The sequence below is a fragment of the Oncorhynchus tshawytscha genome, linkage group LG07 (genome assembly GCF_018296145.1).
Source record: "Oncorhynchus tshawytscha isolate Ot180627B linkage group LG07, Otsh_v2.0, whole genome shotgun sequence".
NCBI classification, from domain to species: Eukaryota; Metazoa; Chordata; class Actinopteri; order Salmoniformes; family Salmonidae; genus Oncorhynchus; species Oncorhynchus tshawytscha.
The window spans coordinates 32137293-32156572 of record NC_056435.1 but is presented as its reverse complement, the minus strand read 5'-3'; the positions used below and the strand labels follow the sequence as shown (position 1 = coordinate 32156572).

The window sequence follows — 19280 nt, the reverse complement described above, 5'->3', positions numbered from 1 at the left end:
TTCATTAAATGTTTGGTAAATTGAAAAGGTCAACTCAGAGTAATATACCCTCAATGAAAGGGTAAGTAGATTATTTATAAAGATAAATATTTGTACAAAATCTGAGGGAATACATTGATATAAATATCAGAACACAGAATATCTGCACTGTGACATTTTGAACACAGGTCTCAACTTCCGCTGTGCCTAGTCTGATTGGTTGTTAATTTTGTGAAAAGGCGGAACATCCGATCTACTTGAGAGAACTGGCCAATGGCCAACGTGCATTAATGGCCTTTTCGCTGCTGCAAATATGTCGATATTCTATATGCCTTTATGCACAAAAAGGAATCCACCTTTGAAAAAATCGATACCTCTCCCTTGAAAGGTGCTTCAGTCTTAGTTGCAATTGTAAGTATGACAGACCATGGTATTTTTAATGATTGGGTTATAAAATATTACTATGGAGATCGGAAGCTTGTACAGTGTGTAGCTAAGCAATATATGAAGCTGTCATTTCTAGCTTGCTAGCAACGATGCTAATTTATACGTATAACTTAGCTACATATATTCACTTATTTTATGCATACCGTATTGAGAAATTATTGCTTGGTTGTCACTTTTACTCCAGGTGATATTAACTTGATCTCAATACGTTTGTTTTTGAGCTGGGAAATCCATTTATATGCTATTGCGCAGCAGGAAAGCAAACACATTTTGACAATTTGTTACTAGTAGCTAGGTTATGCAACTTGTCAAACGTGCCATAATGTAAACAATAGCTATATTAGCCGTTTCATTTTATCTAGCGAAGAAAGCGCATTGTTTGGTGGAAATTAAACGCTTTAGATCTGTTGCGGTCGGATCCGTTTTAAAATGAGTATGGCCTTATTACTATTACAGCATATTAAACCACTGCCATTCGTATTCCATTCACCCAGCTCAATGTAACATCGATAGGTTCCGGCTACTACATGATACTCGAATTTTCAATATACTCATCATGAGGTTGCTACAACCTAGCCTATGAATGAAAGTTTACAACGTAGGTTGAGAGAGAAATGTGAGTAATCAAGGTGACAGTGACACGTTCAATACCGTCTTGCACACGTGCCTGCATCTAGCTGATCTAGGGTGTAATCATTAGTCCAGTTGCAATCGAGAGTTTATATTTGACAAATGCAGTGATGTTTATTCCCGTTTTGTTCCGTTTAAGAAACGTTTTTCAACAGAATCGGCTAAATTAATACACCTCTGATCAAACACAGTTCACTTTAATATCAGCCACATCCTCCTCTCACATTTTCTCTTCATGTATGGACTTCAGTGCACATCAGCTGCCTGTGACCAGGTGAAAAGACTTTTCCAAGCCAAACCTTCATATCATAACTGCTAACCGCTACACACAGCCTACATTGTTGTCACCATATTAGCCAATGTCATAGTCAACATAGCTAATGGAACTAACTTGTTAGTAAACCCGCTACAATCATGCAGTACAGTGAGTGTACAGTCAGGAAGCAGTTTAGCTAGCAGTTACACCAGTGGGCCCCGGTAGCAATAAATAAACAAAACCAAACGTTTACCTTGACTTAGAAGAGTTCCAGTGTTGGATAGACACAGCTAGCTAACATAGTTTAGCCTACCCAAACAGAGGGATGCTTACTAGCTGCATTTGCTAGCTAAGTAAGTGAAAGTGAAAAAAATAAAACAAAATTAAAGCTCCCTCTCTCTCTTGCTTCTCATTCAGTTGGGAAGAAATTAATTAGTTAGCTTAAAAGTTATTGTTTTTCTGATTTTTTTCTCACCACATTTCATGCACTGCAATGCTAGCTAGCTGTAGCTTATGCTTTCAGTATTAGATTCATTATCTTATTCTTTGATTGGTTGGACAACATGTCAGGTCATGCTGCAAGAGCTCTGATAGGTTGGAGGACGTCCTCTGGAAGGTCTCATAATTACTGTGTACGTCTATGGAAGGGGGTGAGAACCATGAGCCTCCTGGGGTTTGTATTGAAGTCAGTGTAGCCAGAGGATGATGGAAACTAGCTGCCCTCTGTGTACATCATGGTGCTACCCTACAGAGTGCTTTTGAGGCTACTGTAGTCCTTCATTGCGAAAGTGTTTTATTCAATTATTTGGTGACATGTAAATATATTTAGTATAGTTTTATCAAAAAATGTACATTTAGATGTATTTATTTTTTTAACACTGAGGAAGCTGGTCCTCCCCTTCTTCCTCTAAGGAGCCTCCACTGCATTTAGTTAACAAAAACAGCTAGCTTGCTACCTGACATTAATGGTATTAATTGCGTAATTAGTTTCATACATGTGTCAGCGGCTTATTTGGAGATGCATGTTGTTTTTTTCTACCTTACCCAAACAGACCTGGATTTAGCAAGACTTTCTATATTGGTTTATGTAAGGACTAGTAGATCATAATATTGATTTACATTATTTCTAGGTGATTGTGATGCTGCTGGGGCAGAGAGTTTCATTCTTAATGACCAATAGAATCCACAGTGTTTTCATCTGCATCTGAGAATTTGTGTGTGTGTGTTTCTTTTCTTCCAGAGTGTGATTACTTGTTGCAGCCCAGAGGAAACTGCCAGAGGGCAAGCCTTCATTCCAGACATCCCAGTTACAGTGTTAGGTATGGCAGGAGAGCCCTGCGATTCCAAATAGTGTAGAGTCAATGGATAAAGAGGGTGCATAGAAGGTGGAAAATATGTCTTACAGTAACAGGGAACTGGTGGTGTTTTTTATAAGCTATAAACTGTCCCAGAGAAATTATCCATGTTGTCAGTTGGTGCTGGAGGGTGCAAGTGGACGGACTGAGGGAGATGAAGCCATTGCAAATGGGTCTTTGGGGAACAACAGGAACGGCAGAAGCAATTTGGGTATGCCTTCCTCTGCACAAGGGGGAATTGAGGCGGTGAAAGCAGCACTACGGGACTCAGTGGATGAGTTTGAGCTGCGTTACACCCGCGCCTTCAGTGACCTCTGCTCCCAGCTCCACATCACCCCTGCCACAGCCTACCACAGCTTTGAGAGCGTGATGGACGAAGTGTTCAGGGACGGGGTCAACTGGGGTCGCGTGGTGGGCCTGTTTGCTTTTGGCGGGGCCCTGTGTGTTGAGTGTGTTGAGAAGGATATGAGCCACCTGGTGACGCGCATCGCAGACTGGATGGCCACCTACCTGGACAACCATATCCAGCCCTGGATCCAGAGCCAAGGAGGATGGGTAGGTTAGAGCTGATATTATACATCCACACATTCTATATCCTTGTTATGGAATTTTGTAATACATTCTCATTGTCAACACTATGGTGTGTGTGTGTGTGTGCCTCGTTTGCTGCACCCACTCTCTGAAATTGAGGATACCATGATCGACTACCCTAAAAGGAGAAGCTACAGAGGGGTATTGGGATACACTGATGAGTTGCTAACACAAGGTTCACTGTATTTATCTTCCTCTCTCTGTTCCCTGAAAGGACCGTTTTGCGGAGATCTTTGGCAGAGATGCAGCTGCAGACGTCCGACGGTCCCAGGAGAGCTTAAAAAAATGGCTGCTAGTTGGGGTGATGCTGCTTTCAGGAGTACTGGTCGGCACTCTCATCATGAAGAAATGCCAGTGAGTGGTGGAATAGGAGCGACATCTACTTTACCCCCAGCACATATAAACCCAGCACATATAAACGCAAAATCATTGAAAATAGAACTGAATAGTTTGTTTACATAAGCCCAGTCTGCTTGTGCACTGACAGAAACCTGATTAGTAGCCCTGGATATTGCTGTTTTTGGGCAATCAATATGTAGCTTGGTGAGCTGTTTTACTACTCACGTCTCCTGTCCTGCGCCCTTCTTTTTACATTTTAAAAGTGATACATATAATAACATTTTATGATATTTTTCATATTGTTGGTTTTATTTTTTTTCTTTACATTGGTAAAGGGTGTTGCGTTCAAGACTAGAGATGCTTTAAATGGACCTGATAAGCTAAGAGTGAATGGGAAAAATACAGCTTGTGTGATAGATTGTTTTTGTGTTTTTAGGTTTGTGTGTTACCCTGTATACCCTAGGACCAACTACATACATTCTTTCCAAATGGACACTTGACATAACATTGAAGATTCTAAAATATTGTTTTTATTTAGTGTGCTCCAAGAAGTTAAACCAAACCTGTTTTCATTTGACATTTTCTTTAAGTGTTCCGTTCCTTCCTTGCTGTGCTGAAGTTTCAGGCATGCACTAAATAATAAAACATATTCATGTTTTAAGTGGTTTTGTTTTATGTGATTCACTGACAATAGTACAACACAGAGAGTGAGAGAACAGAGTAAGTGATACATTGATTGGCCACGCTGTATTCTCATATGCCATTAGGGGGTGCATGTGCTCAACAAATACAGTTTCTGGAGTGACTATTTTTCAGCCTCAACTCTTGTGCAACATATCAGGAATACCTTGTCCTGTTTCCCAGAGAGTGTTGATCTGAAGAGTGTATCTCTAAAAATACTGCTAATGTCACATTGTCTCTCGAAGCTCTTTGCTAGTGGAGTTTGGAAATGGCTTACAACACTGATGGCAGTGAAACATCCAACTTGGCTTGGAATCCTAGTCCTGCTACCCTTGCACAATTAAAAGAAGCCATTGTAATCCCTTTGAATTTCATACTTGAATTTATAGTATGTAGTTGTAAATAATGTATATTTCCTGTTCTCATCCTACACAATGTAGTTGACTTCAAGTTGACTTCAAGAGCACATACATAGGTTGATAAACTTGTAGGTATTTCCAGATAATAACATACTACTAGATCTATTCTTTGGCGCCTACGATATTAAAAACACCCAAAGAGATGACTTCTCAAAGAAGAAGGCTGAAAGTCTGAATGGAATAGACATGACAGATCTGGAAGGACTATATCGAGCAGGCTGGACCCAGCCTGTGGTTGCTAATCTCTCCCTGTCATTTGTTGCCTTTTCCGCAAACTATAGCTAGCCACACCAGCGGATAAAGCCAGTTAAGGAAATAAATTATGGAAACTCACCAGCGTCTCAGAGAATCTAACTCTTACTCGTCATATTCTCATGTCATATTCCCTACCTCTGCATCTGGCTTCCTTTTGAAACCTCACAAAACTGAGCGGAATTAGCCTGAAGCAGAGTTTTGTCTTCAAAACTATATTATTATAGAGAATATGTGTAGGGAATATACAGTATATATATAATATGAGTGATATTTATGGGAAATAAAGGCCTATTCTCTATACATCAGGCTTGGCCTCAATTCAAAAATTTGGAATGGACTCCCATTCAACTCATGAGTTGAAATTTGAATTTAATTAGTCACACCCCACAGGATGTACAATTTGAGTTTTAGTAACAGGAAGAATAATTTAATTCAGTGAAGTTCAAAGAAATTCAGTCATAGCACATGAGAGTTTCATTGAATCTGACAGGTCACACTTCCATACACCAAAGAATATATCACTTTTCTCTGGAAACAATGTTGATATACTCTTTTAACATTGTTGCTTAGAATGGACCATTATATTTCCACCAACCCTTTCATTTGTTTGGCTTATTGTTTAAGTCCTCGGGGTCAACCTGAGAGTGAAACTAATGCATTCTGGGAAATGTATTTCCACATATTGAACAAAATGTGATTCATGAAATATAACTAAGAATAGTCACATACAGGTTTTTATTTCCTTGATCATTCATTAAGAGTTTGTCCTGAAAATCAATTGTTTCAACAAAATGTTATGCATATACAGTACCAGTCAAAAGTTTGGACACGCCTATTCATCAAGGGTTTTTATTTATTTTTACTATTTTCTACATTGTGGAATAATAGTGAAAACATCAAAACTATGAAATAACATGGAATCAGTAACCAAAAAAAGTGTTAAATTAAAATATATTTTATATTTGAGATTCTTCAAAGTAGCTGTTCTTGCCATAATATGGACTTGGCATTTTACCTAATAGGGCTATCTTTTGTCACAACACAGCTTATTGGTTCAAACACATTAAGAAGGAAAGAAATTCAAGGCACACCTGTTAATTGAAACGCATTCCAGGTGACTACGTTATGAAGCTGGTTGAGAGAATGCCAAGAGTGTGCAAAGCTGTCATCAAGGCAATGTAATGAACACGATGGGAGACAGAAAACTGTTTTCAAGCGCAAGGCGCAGCAGGTGTTTGTTGTAAAGGACCACTGGAGGAGGCAGGTAGCTGGGTCCAAGGGCAGGCAGAAGGTCATACACAGGGGGTCCAACAAGGCAACAGTATAGGCAGGGAAAAGGCAGGTAATGTCATCCGGGAGATCAGGCAATAGGTTGATAACAGGAAATCCGATAGGCTAAGGTACAGGCAGGGAATATGCATCGTTAGTGAGGCACGCAAAAACTATCATACACGGGAGGATAACTTGCAGGAAACCCAATGCTCCAAATAGAGGGGCGTCACAAAACAAACAATACCTCACAATGATGGGGTGCAAAAAACTGAACTAAATAGTGTTGAATAATGACATACATGTGTGTGAACAGGTGATCAGAATTCAGGTGATTGGGTTCTGGAGAGTGAGCTGCGTTTAGGGGATCTATGTGTTTGAGAGTGTGAGCTGGAAAGTGACCTGCGTTCAGGGGATCTTGAGAGAGTGTGAGTTGGAAGCAGACGTTACATGCAAAGGGTGGCTACTTTGAAGAATCTCAAATATAAATTATATGTTGATTTGTTTAACACTTTTTTGCATACTACATGATTCCATATATGTTTTTTAATAGTTTTGACGTCTTCAGTATTATTCTACATTCTTCTAGAAAATAGTGAGATTTAAGAAAAACCCTTGAATGTGTAGGTGTGTCCAAACTTTTGACTGGTGCTGTATATAACGACATGCTTGATGTTTTATGTACAATATGTATATTTGTTAAGACTACACCTAGAAGAGGCATTTTAATTTAATTTCACTGAATTCAATTATATTTCCTTTAATTCTAATTCAAATTGCAATTCTGTATCCTGTTGACTACTTTAATTCAAATTCAATCATTTAATTAGAATTTATGAGGCATTCTCAATTCAATTCTGAATTGAGCCCAAAGCTGCTATACATGATCTTGACACTATGGTCAGAGAGCCCTGGACATAAGAGAGTCCTGGAAGTCATACTGTATGAAGTTTATTTTTTGGACATGTAAAAGCAGGCTAAAGATGATTATGACCCCTTCTCATAATGAAAGTGGATGTAAGCTTGAGCCTAGGTGGCATGTCCAGATGTTCACTGGTTCTTCTTGCAACAGGGTGGTTTGCTGATAAGGCTGAAACAGAATGTTGCATGAATAAAGACACAACTATGCAAATGAATGTTTACATCTAGATCTGGTCCATTGAATCTATTTGTGTGGATTTGTGTCCACAGCTTGTGTAGTTTGAAAGCATGACGCAGTGTGAAGTGCAAGAAATATACAGTAATACCGAAGTAAGAAAACATCTATGCAGAGAGGTGCTCACAACTGTAGCCTTCTTTATGGTCATGCCTCATGAATAGCTTGATTTAGTTTTTGATTTAAAGTGACTGCTATCATACTACCAATTATTAGCTTTATATTATCATTGGATCACTATTACTGTAGTAATCATTATTGTTCAATTGATTGGTCTCTTTAGATTGATTAGTCTGTTTATTGTTAGATCAGGCCTATTCATTCATGCATTGCTTAGTACCTGTGTGCTCTGCAGAGCCTCTGAGTGAGTAACTGCGGGGGGAGTGTGTATGACTGGCTTTTGGCAGCAGGTGGGTGGTTTACAGTGTGTGGCTTCAGTGATAAGTTATCAGTAGTCAGACAGCCACTGTACTGAACAACCCCAACCCTACTCCCCACCGCAGACTGAAAAATACACTTTCGAGGTCACAACTTCTATATTATATTGGGTTATACTTGTCCATACGTATATGTATAATTTAGTCTAGTTCAGCTATGTTACAAAAAAAAAGGTCCAGTGCGACTTACAGTTAGATATTAGCACATGATATTGATTTTGCCTTTGGCTATATCTGTAAGCAAATTTTAATCAGTATATACAACTTTGATATCATATTTGACTCTGATTCATTACAAAGCACATCATGATTGTTGTTTATACATTATCTTTTTGCAATAAATTTTTTGAAAATGTATGAAAAATAAAAAACAGAAATACTTTATTTTCACAAGTATTCAGACCCTTTTCTATGAGACTCAAAAAAATTGAGCTCAAGTGCATCCTGTTTCCATTGATCATCCTTGCGATGTTTCTACAACTTGATTGGAGTCCCCTTGTGGTTACTTCAATTGATTGGACATGATTTGGAAAGGCACACACCTGTCTATTTAAGGTCCCACAGTTGACAGTGCATATCAGAGCAAAAACCAAGCCATGAGGTCAAAGGAATTTTCCGTAAGATCTCCGAGACAGGATTGTGTCGAGGCACAGATCTGAGGAAGTGTACATCATTCTTAAATGAAAGAACTTTGGAATCACCAAGACTCTTCCTAGAGCTGACCGCCCGGTCAGCACTCCACCAATCAATCCAAACTGAGCAATCGGGGGAGAATGGCCTTGGTTGGGGAGGTGACCAAGAACCCGATGATCACTTTGACAGAGCTCCAGAATTCCTCTGTGGAGATGGGAGAACCTTCAAGAAGGAGAACCATCTCTGCAGCACTCCACCAATCGGCCAGCCGGAAGACACTCCTCAGTAAAAGGCACGACAGCCTACTTGGAGTTTGCCAAAAGGCACCTAAAGGACCATGAGAAACAAGATGCTCTGGTCTGATGAAACCAAGATTGAAGTCTTTGGCCTGAATGCCCTAGCGTTACATCTGGAGGAAACCTGGCATCATCCCTACGGTGAAGCATGGTGGTGGCAGCATCATGCTTTGGGATGTTTTTCAGGGACTGGGAGACTAATCAGGATCTAGGGAAAGATGAAGGGAGCAATGTACAGAGATATCCTTGATGAAAACATACTCCAGAGAAGAATGGGAGAAACTCCCCAAATACAGGTGTACCAAGCTTGTAGCTTCATAGCCAGGAAGACTCAAGGCTGTATATTCGCTGCCAAAGGTGCTTCAACAAAGTACTGAGTAAAGGGTTATGTAACTGAAATATCATATTTTTAAAAAATATATAAATTAGCAAACATTTCTTAAAACCTGTTTGTGCTTTGTCATTATGGGGTGTTGTGCGTAGATAGAGGAGGGAAAAAGCTATTTAACCCATTTTTGAAAGAAACTGAAACATAACAAAGTGGAAAAAGTCAAGGGGTCTGTATGCACTGTACATATAGGTAGGGGTAAAATGACTAGGCAACATGATAAATAATAAACAGTGTCAGCAACTTATGTGATGAGTCAAAAGAGTGCAAAAAGTGTCAATGCAGATAGTCCGGGTAGCTATTTGGTTAACTATTTAGCAGTCTCATGGCATGGGGGTAGAAGCTATTCAGGGTGCTGTTGGTGCATCGGTACGGCTTGCCGTGCGGTAGCAGAGAGAATAGTCTATGACTTGGGTGGCTGGAGTGGTTAACAATTTTTAAGGCCTTCCTATGACACCACCTGGTATAGATGTCCTGGATGGCAGGGAGCTCGGCCCCAGTGATGTACTTGGCCTTATGCACTACCCTCTGTAGCGTCTTGCAGTCAAATGCCAAGCAGTTGCCATATCAAGCGGTGATGCAGCCAGTCAAGATGCTCTCAGTGGTGCAGCTGTATAACTTTTTGAGGATCTGAGGACCCATGGCAAATCTTTCCAGCCTCCTTTGGGGGAAGAGGCATTGGTATGCCTAATTCACGACTGTGTTGGTGTTTGTGGACCATGTTAATTCCTTAGTGATGTGGACACTGAGGAACTTGAAGCTCTCAACCTGCTCCACTACAGCCCCTGGTACCACATTGTCAGGTTACTGACCTCCCTATAGGCTGTCTCTTCGTCATCGATGATCAGGCCTACCACCGTCAAGTCGTCAGAAAACTTAATGATGGTGTTGAAGACGGAGAACAGTAGGGGACTAAGCACATACCCCTGAGGGATCCCCATGTTGAGGGTCAGCATGGCATATGTGTTGTTGCCTACTCTCATAACCTAGAGGCGGCCTGTGAGGGGGTCCGGTATCGAGTTACAAAGGGAGGTGTTCAGTCCCAGGGTCCTGAGATTAGTGATGATCTTTGAGGGCACTTTAGTGTTGAATGCTAAGCTGTAGTCGATGAACAGCATTCTCACAGATGTGCTCCTCTTGTCCATGTGGGAGAGGGCAGTGTGGAGTGCAATGAAGATTGCACTCTACACATCCCCTCTCCCTAAATTCTGGGGTGGGTCCAGGGTGCCTGGGATGATGGTGTTGATGTGAGCCATGATCAGCCTTTCAAAGCATTTCATGGCAACAGATGTGAGTGCTACGGGGCGATAGTCATTTAGACAGGTTAGCTTGGCGTTCTGGGGCACAGGAACTATGGTGGTCTGCTTGAAACATGTAGGTTTCAAGCAGACCAGCGCATGTTCTGAGTACACGTCCTGGTAATCTCTCCCTGCGGATTTGTGTTAACCTTTTTAAGGTCTTACTCACATCGGCAACGGAGAGCGAGATCACAAAGTCGTCTGGAACAGCTGGTGCTTTCTCATGCATGGTTCAGTGTTGCTTGCCTCAGAGCGAGCATAGAAGGCATTAAGCTCGTCAGTGGGCAGTTCGCGGCTGTGTTTCCCTTTGTAATCCGAGATAGTTTGCAAACCCTGCCACATCCACGAGCATCAGAGCCGGCATAGTAGGATTTGATCTTAGTCCTGTATTTATGCTTTGCCTGTTTGATGGCTCGTCGGAGGTCGTTGCAGGATTTCTTATAAGCTTCTGGATTAGTGTATCGCATGAAAGCGGCAGCTCTAGCCGTTAGCTCAGTGCGGATGTTGCCTGTAATGGCTTCTGGGTGGGATGTGTACGTACGATGTTGTCGATGCGCTTATTAATGAAGCCGGTAACTGATGTGGTAAACTCCTCAATATTATCGGATGAATCCCGGAACATATTCCAGTCTGTGCTAGCAAAACAGTCTTGTAGCTTAGCATCCACTCGAGACTTCCTTAACATTAGAGATTACGCACTAGCTTTTCTTAACAAAGAGAAACACCCCTCTCCCTCATCTTTCCCGAGGCTGCCGACCAGTCTTGACGATGCATAGAAAAGTCAGCGATATGTATATTATCCATGTCCTTGTTCAGCCACGACTCCATGAAATATAGAATATTACACTTCTTCATATAGTTATTTTTAGTTGAGTGTGTGTGTACCAGCTTGTGTGTCCATTTTTGTTGACCTAACGTTAGGTAATGCCACATCAATCTAAATGTAGAACCTGGCACACCTTTCTCACTTGAGTTGAATGATTTGTCACTTTACCGCTGCTTAATGGAAAACTGAGGATTTGCATGTCCGGTGCTCCCAATACAATTCCACTGTCAGTCCTTACCCCCAACAGAGCCTGGACAAAGACACCATTATACCTCAGTGAGTGAAGGTACAATGCCACTATAGTGACTCACCACAGCACCTGAAAGAGTGTAGAAGATTTAAATACCATTTACACGTTGAAAATGATAAACGTGTGCCTCAACCCCAGGAATTTGTATAGTAAATAATCAGAAACAGTTTTCTTAATTTTACCATTCATGTTTTATTGTTTATGAGGAGCTTGTAAGAAATTACAAATATAGAAATGTAGCAAATACAAAACAATTCACATTTTAATGCCCTTTCACCTTCAACTAAAATCATAAACATTTGAAAAGGGATATGGCAACTTTAGTCCACACAATTCGGTACGTATTTACGAAATACAGATAGCTACAAGTTCATACCAGTGTTACCCGTATCAATGATTACAGTGGGAAGTTTAAACTTTACTTTTAAAGTTTTAGTTTTCATAAAAATAGAATATGCCTTTAACAAAATACAATCAAATCCTTCCATAAAAGTTTTTATTTTTTGATCTTGTAAAAATGTGCAGTATTATCTCCAGTGTTAAGACAAGATCAACTTCACACATAAAATAGGAAGGAAAAAAGTATAAATGCATTTATGTACAAGGCATCCATTGCTACAAAGAAGCTTTTCCTCAGTAGGCGAGTTTGTGTCTGTACTGTATGTGCTGTATGTTGCCTTTATGGGTCTGAATGTGTCTAGGTCTGTTTCACACCAGTGTGGGCACCATGCCAGTGTTTGGGTGATGGGTGTAAGACAGGCTGACAGACGGGTGCAGGCCGGAGGGTGGGGAGAGGAAGTGAGGGGTGTGGCTGTAGGAGAGCTGTGACCCTGGACCCAGCGAGTAGGGGCCTCCGTGGTCATCGAGGGGGGGACCCTGTGAAAGGTCAGGGTACTGCTCCAACATGGCGCTCTTCTTGCCCTTCTTGTTCTTGTTGGACGCTTTACGGTTTCGTGTTTGGATACCATCTTTCTTCATAGTAAGGGGTCTGTTGACCTGTCAAAAGAGAAGTGTACCTTAATTTTACATACATAAATTAGTACATTCTCTTTCTTATTAACCTGATACTACTATACTACAGGGGGTAGATTTTTTTTAAACTCTCTATTGAGGTTAAAATTAAGGGGTTAAGTTCAAGTTTATGTTCAATGACTTGGGTTCAGAATCAGTAGCTTGGGGTTGTGTGGGGTTTTGCCTTTTCAATCACTGAGGAAGTGCTAGCTACAAATGGTAATAATAGTTCTCTAGCTAATTGAGAACAGTCAATGTATCTTGTTCATTGACTCACGTTGTGCAGCTTGAAGTAGAGTCCACAGGCGTTGCACACAGGCTCACCCCTGGCGTTCCGTCTCCACAGCGTGGTGGTGCTGGTGTGACAGTTGGCACATTGAGTCCCGGCCCGCTTGCTGACAATCTGAAACAGAGAGAGAGAAAGATAAGTCAATTCTGTAGATTAAAGATGAGCTCCAATGTTTATTTGGATTCATTGTGTTTTTCGACCAATTGATTGGCATGTCAACACCATGGAATTTACAACGGATTATTATCATATCTTATCCGGTCCTTATGCCATATCATACCAGTCTTTTCTTTGGTCGGATCAGGGGACGATTTTGGCCATTCATCTTATGGTAAAGCCCACAGGCGTTACACAGGTAGTGTCCTGTTCCATCTCGACGCCATAGAGGGGTGGCAGTGGCTCCACAGTTGACACACTCTCTGGCCTCTGCCACAAATCACAGACACACAAATAATTATCTGGAATCCCACAGGACGTTCAGAGGACAGAGTAAAATTACTTAGGTGGGATAGCATGGATATGATGCATGATGCTCACCTGGTGGAGACAGCCTCATCTTATTACGTAGTTTGGGGGAGTAGGAGGAGGGGCTCATCCATGCCCCTGGGGAGGAGTATAGGCCTGCCATTGTGTAGTCCTGTGGAGAGGTCATGTACGAGCTGTAGGGGCCCAGCATGTGTGAATGGGAGTGGGGAGATGGTGTGCACACACTCCCAGCAGCAGAAGTCAGATTCAGAAAACTGCTTCCACCACTTCCACCCAAAGGACTCAAGCGCTCGGCCTTCAGGGCCTCCTGAAGCCTGGGACTCTCCTTGCCATCCCTACCTGGAGAGGAGTACCCATCTCTGGAGGTGAATGAGGATGTGGCGCTGGAGGCATAAAGGGAGGTTGGGGTGAATGGGTGCAGAGGAGTCTTAGTGAAAGGATTGCTGGTCCAGGTAGAGGATGATGGGTTGTATGGAGAGCTCAGAGAGTGGCTGCCAGGGCCATCCAGCCATTGAAGGTTGCTCAGGAGAGAGGGCGAGGAGTACACCTGGCGAACTGTATGAGAGAGAAGCAGTAGAGGGGCACAGTTGTCAGGGGAGTCCCTGATTACAGAAACTGTGCATTATTTTAAATGCAATATTAATTATTTCTATGAAAGGTCAACATAAATGTTTTAAAGCTATCTTATGTTCCTCGCTTCTGACCTGAGCTCTGTCTGTAGCCTGATGGAGCCCTGCTGTGGCTGGGGTTGGAGAAGTATGAGGGAAGGCTGGTGTAGTCAGTCTCGGGGTTGGAGAAGAAGGGCTCTCCCTCCTCTCCTGGAGGTAGTAAGCCAGGCTCTGAGGAGAAGCTGGCCAGGGGATCAGAGCTGAGCAGAGCCGGAGACACCCAGTGAGACTGTTCAGAGGAATCTTCCATTCTTACAGAGATAACCACTAACTCTGAAACAACAGAAAGGATTAGGAGAAACCTAATTATTCCTAGTTGGAACCTGATTAGGAGCTATAGCAACAACCAGACAGTACCAGCATCTCAGTAGACTGATGTGAAGTGTTTACAAATACTGTTTTTTGTGAGGCTGCCATTTTAAAGAAACACATGTAACTTCAAGACATGAAGGTCACTCAACAGCAGCAGGTTTTCAAACTTCCCTTTCAAGGATCCTCATTTGACTGTGGCTGAAAGTAGACCCTAAAAATAAATAGGCCTATCTGTAACTACAAACAGTGAACAAACGTTTGCTTACAACCAATGACCTTTATAGGAATTCCTATTTAGGGCTCACAAATGGGGCAGCAGTCTAAGGCACTGCATCTCTGTGCTAGAGTTGTCACTACAGACACCCTTGTTTGAATCCAGGCTGTATCACAACCAGCCGTGACTGGGATCCCATAGGGCGGCACACAATTGGCCCAGGGTCGTCCGGGTTTGGCCGTTGTAGGCCGTCATTGTAAATAACAATTTGTTCTTAAACTGACTTGCCTAGTTAAATAAAGGTTAAATGTCAAAAGTTCTAAGGAAAGCAAATATAAATGTAGTAATGAAATTGAAAACAGTTCATTAGATGGCAATAATCTAGATGTTCAGCATTTAGATAATTTGATGTAGTTCAGTGACAATTTAGCATAACATAAAGTGCCTAAGCCTAGTATAAATGAGTTTATTGTGTAGTGGAGTGTAAATGCAAATAAACACAGTTATCCCCCCTACAGTTTCCACACTTTTTGCCTTTTAATACACTTAATGTATTGGAAGCGTTACTTTTTTCCCCATGACCGGCAATCACAGTTTTTTGCCCACCTATTTCTTTTTTTTACCACCACATCGTGATCACATTCACTGTAGTGGCTAATTGATTATATAATGTAACAGAGAGTGCTTCTAACCAAAACAAATGATACATCTATGGAAATAACAGAAGTAGTGTCTGCTCTGGAACACACTGTGCATGTTGTCAGTAGTAGAGACAATGTTGACCCATATCTTTATTAACTTGTGATAAGAGGAAAGAGGAGCCTGATAGGGTCTGATAGAGTCTGAGAAAATCAGATAGAGCACATTATTGTCATACTAAATATACCCAGCACCAGTGATGCGACGGAACACCAACCCTAATCTCATCTGATTAATAGAAATGTGTTGTCGCACAATTACTGCTGACTACCACCCGGCAGACCATACAAAACCACTGTCATGGAACTTCTCTGAATAACAAACAGTGCAGAATAAATCAATGCTATCACTGCAACAACAACAACAAAACTATTTCCTTAATAGCCACATTAGGAAAATAGTGACATTTCACTGTCATTTTGCAATGGAATTTACTCTCGTTAGTATACCAGCCATTATGGCAAAAATAATTAGACGTTACAATAAATTTGTAAACGTAACATTTTTCTAATTAAAAAAGTAAATTAATTAAATGAAAATGCTTGATAAATTCACATCCATTGAACATCCATGCACCATTTCTCCACAACACATGTTGATAAGTATACTCTTGTCTGTGTAGAAATAATTCAACCATCTACTCATTGACTGTAACTGTAGGATTACAGTTGTGGTTACCAAAATGTAAAATTATCTAAAGAGGTCATTGCCACTCACCACTACCATCTCACATATGGTTGCAGCCAATCAAACAACTAATGGTCTGGAGTAATACAGAAGGCTAACTTCCACAGGTTTCAGGTAGACACCATTACACTTATGATCCTCCACTATCATTCAGGCTGATATTGTGAACACTATTAGAAAAAAAGGTGCTATCTAGAACCTTTAAGGGTTCTTCGGCTGTCCCCAGAGGAGAACCCTTTGAATAACCCCTTCCTACACGTGGTTCTACATGGAACCCAAAATGCAAAAGGGTTCTACATGGAATCAAAAAGGGTTCTCCCATGGGGACAGCCGAAGAACCCTATTAGAACCGTTTTTTTCTAAGAGTGTACAGTGGCACTGTAATGTGACAGAAACGCTGCACCTACCTGAGGTCCTTGTGAAGAGTGGATGTCAAAGGAGAGCAGAGGATGGCCGCAGTACAGGATACCCAGCTAGGTGAGAGATTGAGAGAACACACCGCCCTGAGGTTCCAGTGTCTGGATCTATGTCTGTGTGGGCAAATCGCCAGAAGAATAACTGAGGTCTTGTACCCCTCGAAAAAATGACTGAGGTTAACGTTAGAAAGGGAACGATGGGAGGGGTTAGGAAGAACTCTTTTGAAAGACACACCTCCTGGTCCTGCTATACCAAGAGACATCTAATTTGTCTGCTTGAGTGGACTCACTATAGTCAGTCACAACTACAAATTGTCAGTAAATATATACCCAGAAACTCCTTATGATCATTATATACCTCTGTGTTATTGACAGGAATGGTAAACAGGAACATTTTAACATTATTTGTATACGATTTATGTGAAGGAACTGTTGTATAAAAAAAGGGGAGTTGACGGTATTAAAATGACGTGTGTGTTAATGTGACTTGTTTCAGTTATATCTCGACCAATATCTTAGACTAGTAAGATATCCAAGTCAGCATTTCACTGCCTCCATTAGACTTTTGCGCTTTGGAATCTCTTCTCAGTATTTGCTCCTGAATTACAATATTTATTGAGTCATGCAGCCAGCTTACAGCAGGGACTGTTTTTGTCTGTTGATGGATATGCATACAATGCGGATAAGACCAGACACACATGGAAAAAGGAGAGGCGGGCATTTAAACAAAGCAAGTGAAAAATGCAAAGAATACATTTCTCTGTGGTTCAGCACAGCTTAGAGTGGAGGACAGTAATGCAAATCGGGAGAGGTGCTGCAATCATGGAGAGAGATATGGTCTGGACACAGGTAGGCTTCAGACAGGCCTCACTCTGTCACAGTCATTTGGTAGTCAAAGCATCCCCCACTTTCCTCCTCCTTTGTTCATTTACAGTTTTCAGGGAAATTAGGAGAGAGTTAGAGAGAAGTGAACCTTTTAATTGCACAAGAAACATGTCCTACTGTAGCTCACTGCCTGTAACTGTCTTTTTTGAAGAAGAACAGACTTTACCTGAACAACTGCTGTATAGTCCCTGTTCCTATAATGGTGGTGAAAGAGAGCATTCAAATACACAATATTCAAATTTGAACAATACTGAGGAAATATACAGTGTTGATTGATGAATGAAGCATTAAATCCAAAGTCGTAGAGATCATTTTCAGCCTTATGGCTCACTCAACGAAAGGGAGAAACATTGAAGATGAGAGCGAGAGGATGAGGTGGTCCTGACTGTGTACAGCTGGGTTTGTGTGAGGAAAGGAGAGTGGTGGAGAGCGGTGGCGAGGGATGTGGCTGGTGGCACTCTGTCAGTGAGCTGCTTGTCTCTGATAAGAGGTTATCAAGATTAAAGGGGGAGGCCAGGAATTACACTGTCACCCAGTAAACACAGAGGAATAAAGGCACCCTGCAAAGCCATGCCACTCATAATACACATGTGTATGAGTGGGAAAAAATGGAAAAAAACATTTACACACACAAATATACATCTCTGTCTTTGCACTGGCATGCGCCGTAAAAACACACACACACACACACACACACACACACACACACACACACACACACACACACACACACACACACACACACACACACACACACACACACACACACACACACACACACACACACACACACACACACACACACACACACACACACACACACACACACACACACACACACACACACACACACACACTGAAACTGAAAAGTATAACCTATATTATACAGTTAAGCAATTTTATCATAATAGAATTGGTTATACCATGATGATGGGAGGTGCAGGGGACACAGCGGGTGGCCATTGAGGTCAAACCTCCAATTCCCAAGAAACAGTCTTCTTTGTATGCAGTAGTCTTATCTTTACCACACAGAGGCTGCTGAGCCATTCTCAGACACTGGTATACACCCGGGACTACTGTGCCTCCCCTTTCTCTCTTGCTAACTCTCAGACATGCTGTGTCTCTGTGTACATGAAGTGTTGTTGTCTAGGGCATCTACACAGTTATAACAGTAAAAACTGGGATTATTACACAAATCATTTAAAATGATTACTAATGAAATATTTACTCAATAATGGTCAATCACAAATTATAGGCTGGTACCACACCCCAACTGCCAGAAAACCCTGACACACCCCAACATATTTGTGTGTATAAAACTCTAAGCAAGGCTATTGTCAGCGCTTCATCTGATAAATACAAGATATGCGTCTTACACAGGCCCTGGAAGAGAAGGGCACATCTTAGCAACAGCCATATTCACAGAGCTTTGTTTTTAAGATATTTTATTGCAATACAAAAAATTACATAAATATGTGATTAAAATGTTTCACTGCCATCGTTGATTTTTTTGTTGTTGTAGTTCTCCAAGTTGTCATTATTATTCTAAATATAAAAATCAGAACAACAAATATTTGTTATACTGTTGCAAGTGCTTGGAACACCATAACATACCTTTACTGTCTAATTTGATCTTTCCTATTGGAAAAGATAAGATCTTTCCTATTTGATACTCTGATAGCCCCCTTTTTAATTTTTTATTTTTTTTTACAGATATTGTGATAATGATATCACATGATGAATGTATTTATCAAAGTAAGATCAAATCTTGAGTGTATAATATGATATGATATACCGTCTTGATTAATCATGGCATTGGTGATGATGGCGATGGTAACAATCACCACACCTTGGAACAGTGAGAGCTGATAGAACTCCTTCCAGAAATCCTTGTGTCGGCCCATATATAACATCATATGACGGACCACCCTCTGGTGAAGGAACTGTTTCATTGGCTGAGGGTCTTTCATTTCAAGTCGTCTTCACTCGATGGTTAATTGGCTTCATTCACTTTCATGTAATTGGCGCCGTAGTTGAAGCACTTGCCAAGGCGCCAGGCTTCTTTCTAGCAGCTTTCTGCACTGGGATGGGATTTAAATGCATGATTT

The 19280-nt window shown here is 41.2% G+C and overlaps 2 protein-coding genes across 3 annotated transcripts; one reads left to right on the top strand and one right to left on the bottom strand.

Annotated features, from left to right (window-relative positions):
* Nucleotides 1–231: 231 nt before the first annotated feature.
* LOC112254374 (bcl-2-like protein 1) lies at nt 232–4258 on the top strand. The gene is made up of 3 exons (XM_024426896.2): nt 232–390; nt 2553–3222; nt 3473–4258. The coding sequence occupies exons 2-3, from the start codon at nt 2707–2709 to the stop codon at nt 3614–3616; spliced, it is 660 nt and encodes a 219-aa protein (XP_024282664.1). The 5' UTR covers nt 232–390; nt 2553–2706; the 3' UTR covers nt 3617–4258.
* Nucleotides 4259–11749: 7491 nt separating this feature from the next.
* On the bottom strand, nt 11750–17594 carry LOC112254373 (GATA-binding factor 2). 2 transcript variants are annotated; one of them, XM_024426894.2, is made up of 7 exons: nt 17339–17594; nt 16279–17205; nt 13996–14232; nt 13343–13846; nt 13086–13231; nt 12794–12919; nt 11750–12501 (listed from the first exon to the last, which is right to left on the bottom strand). In XM_024426894.2, the coding sequence occupies exons 3-7, from the start codon at nt 14207–14209 to the stop codon at nt 12214–12216; spliced, it is 1278 nt and encodes a 425-aa protein (XP_024282662.1). In that variant the 5' UTR covers nt 14210–14232; nt 16279–17205; nt 17339–17594; the 3' UTR covers nt 11750–12213. The 2 variants fall into 2 exon arrangements, with proteins under 2 accessions (XP_024282662.1, XP_024282663.1); XM_024426895.2 differs by having other exon boundaries at nt 16279–16401.
* Between the last annotated feature and the right edge of the window lie 1686 nt (nt 17595–19280).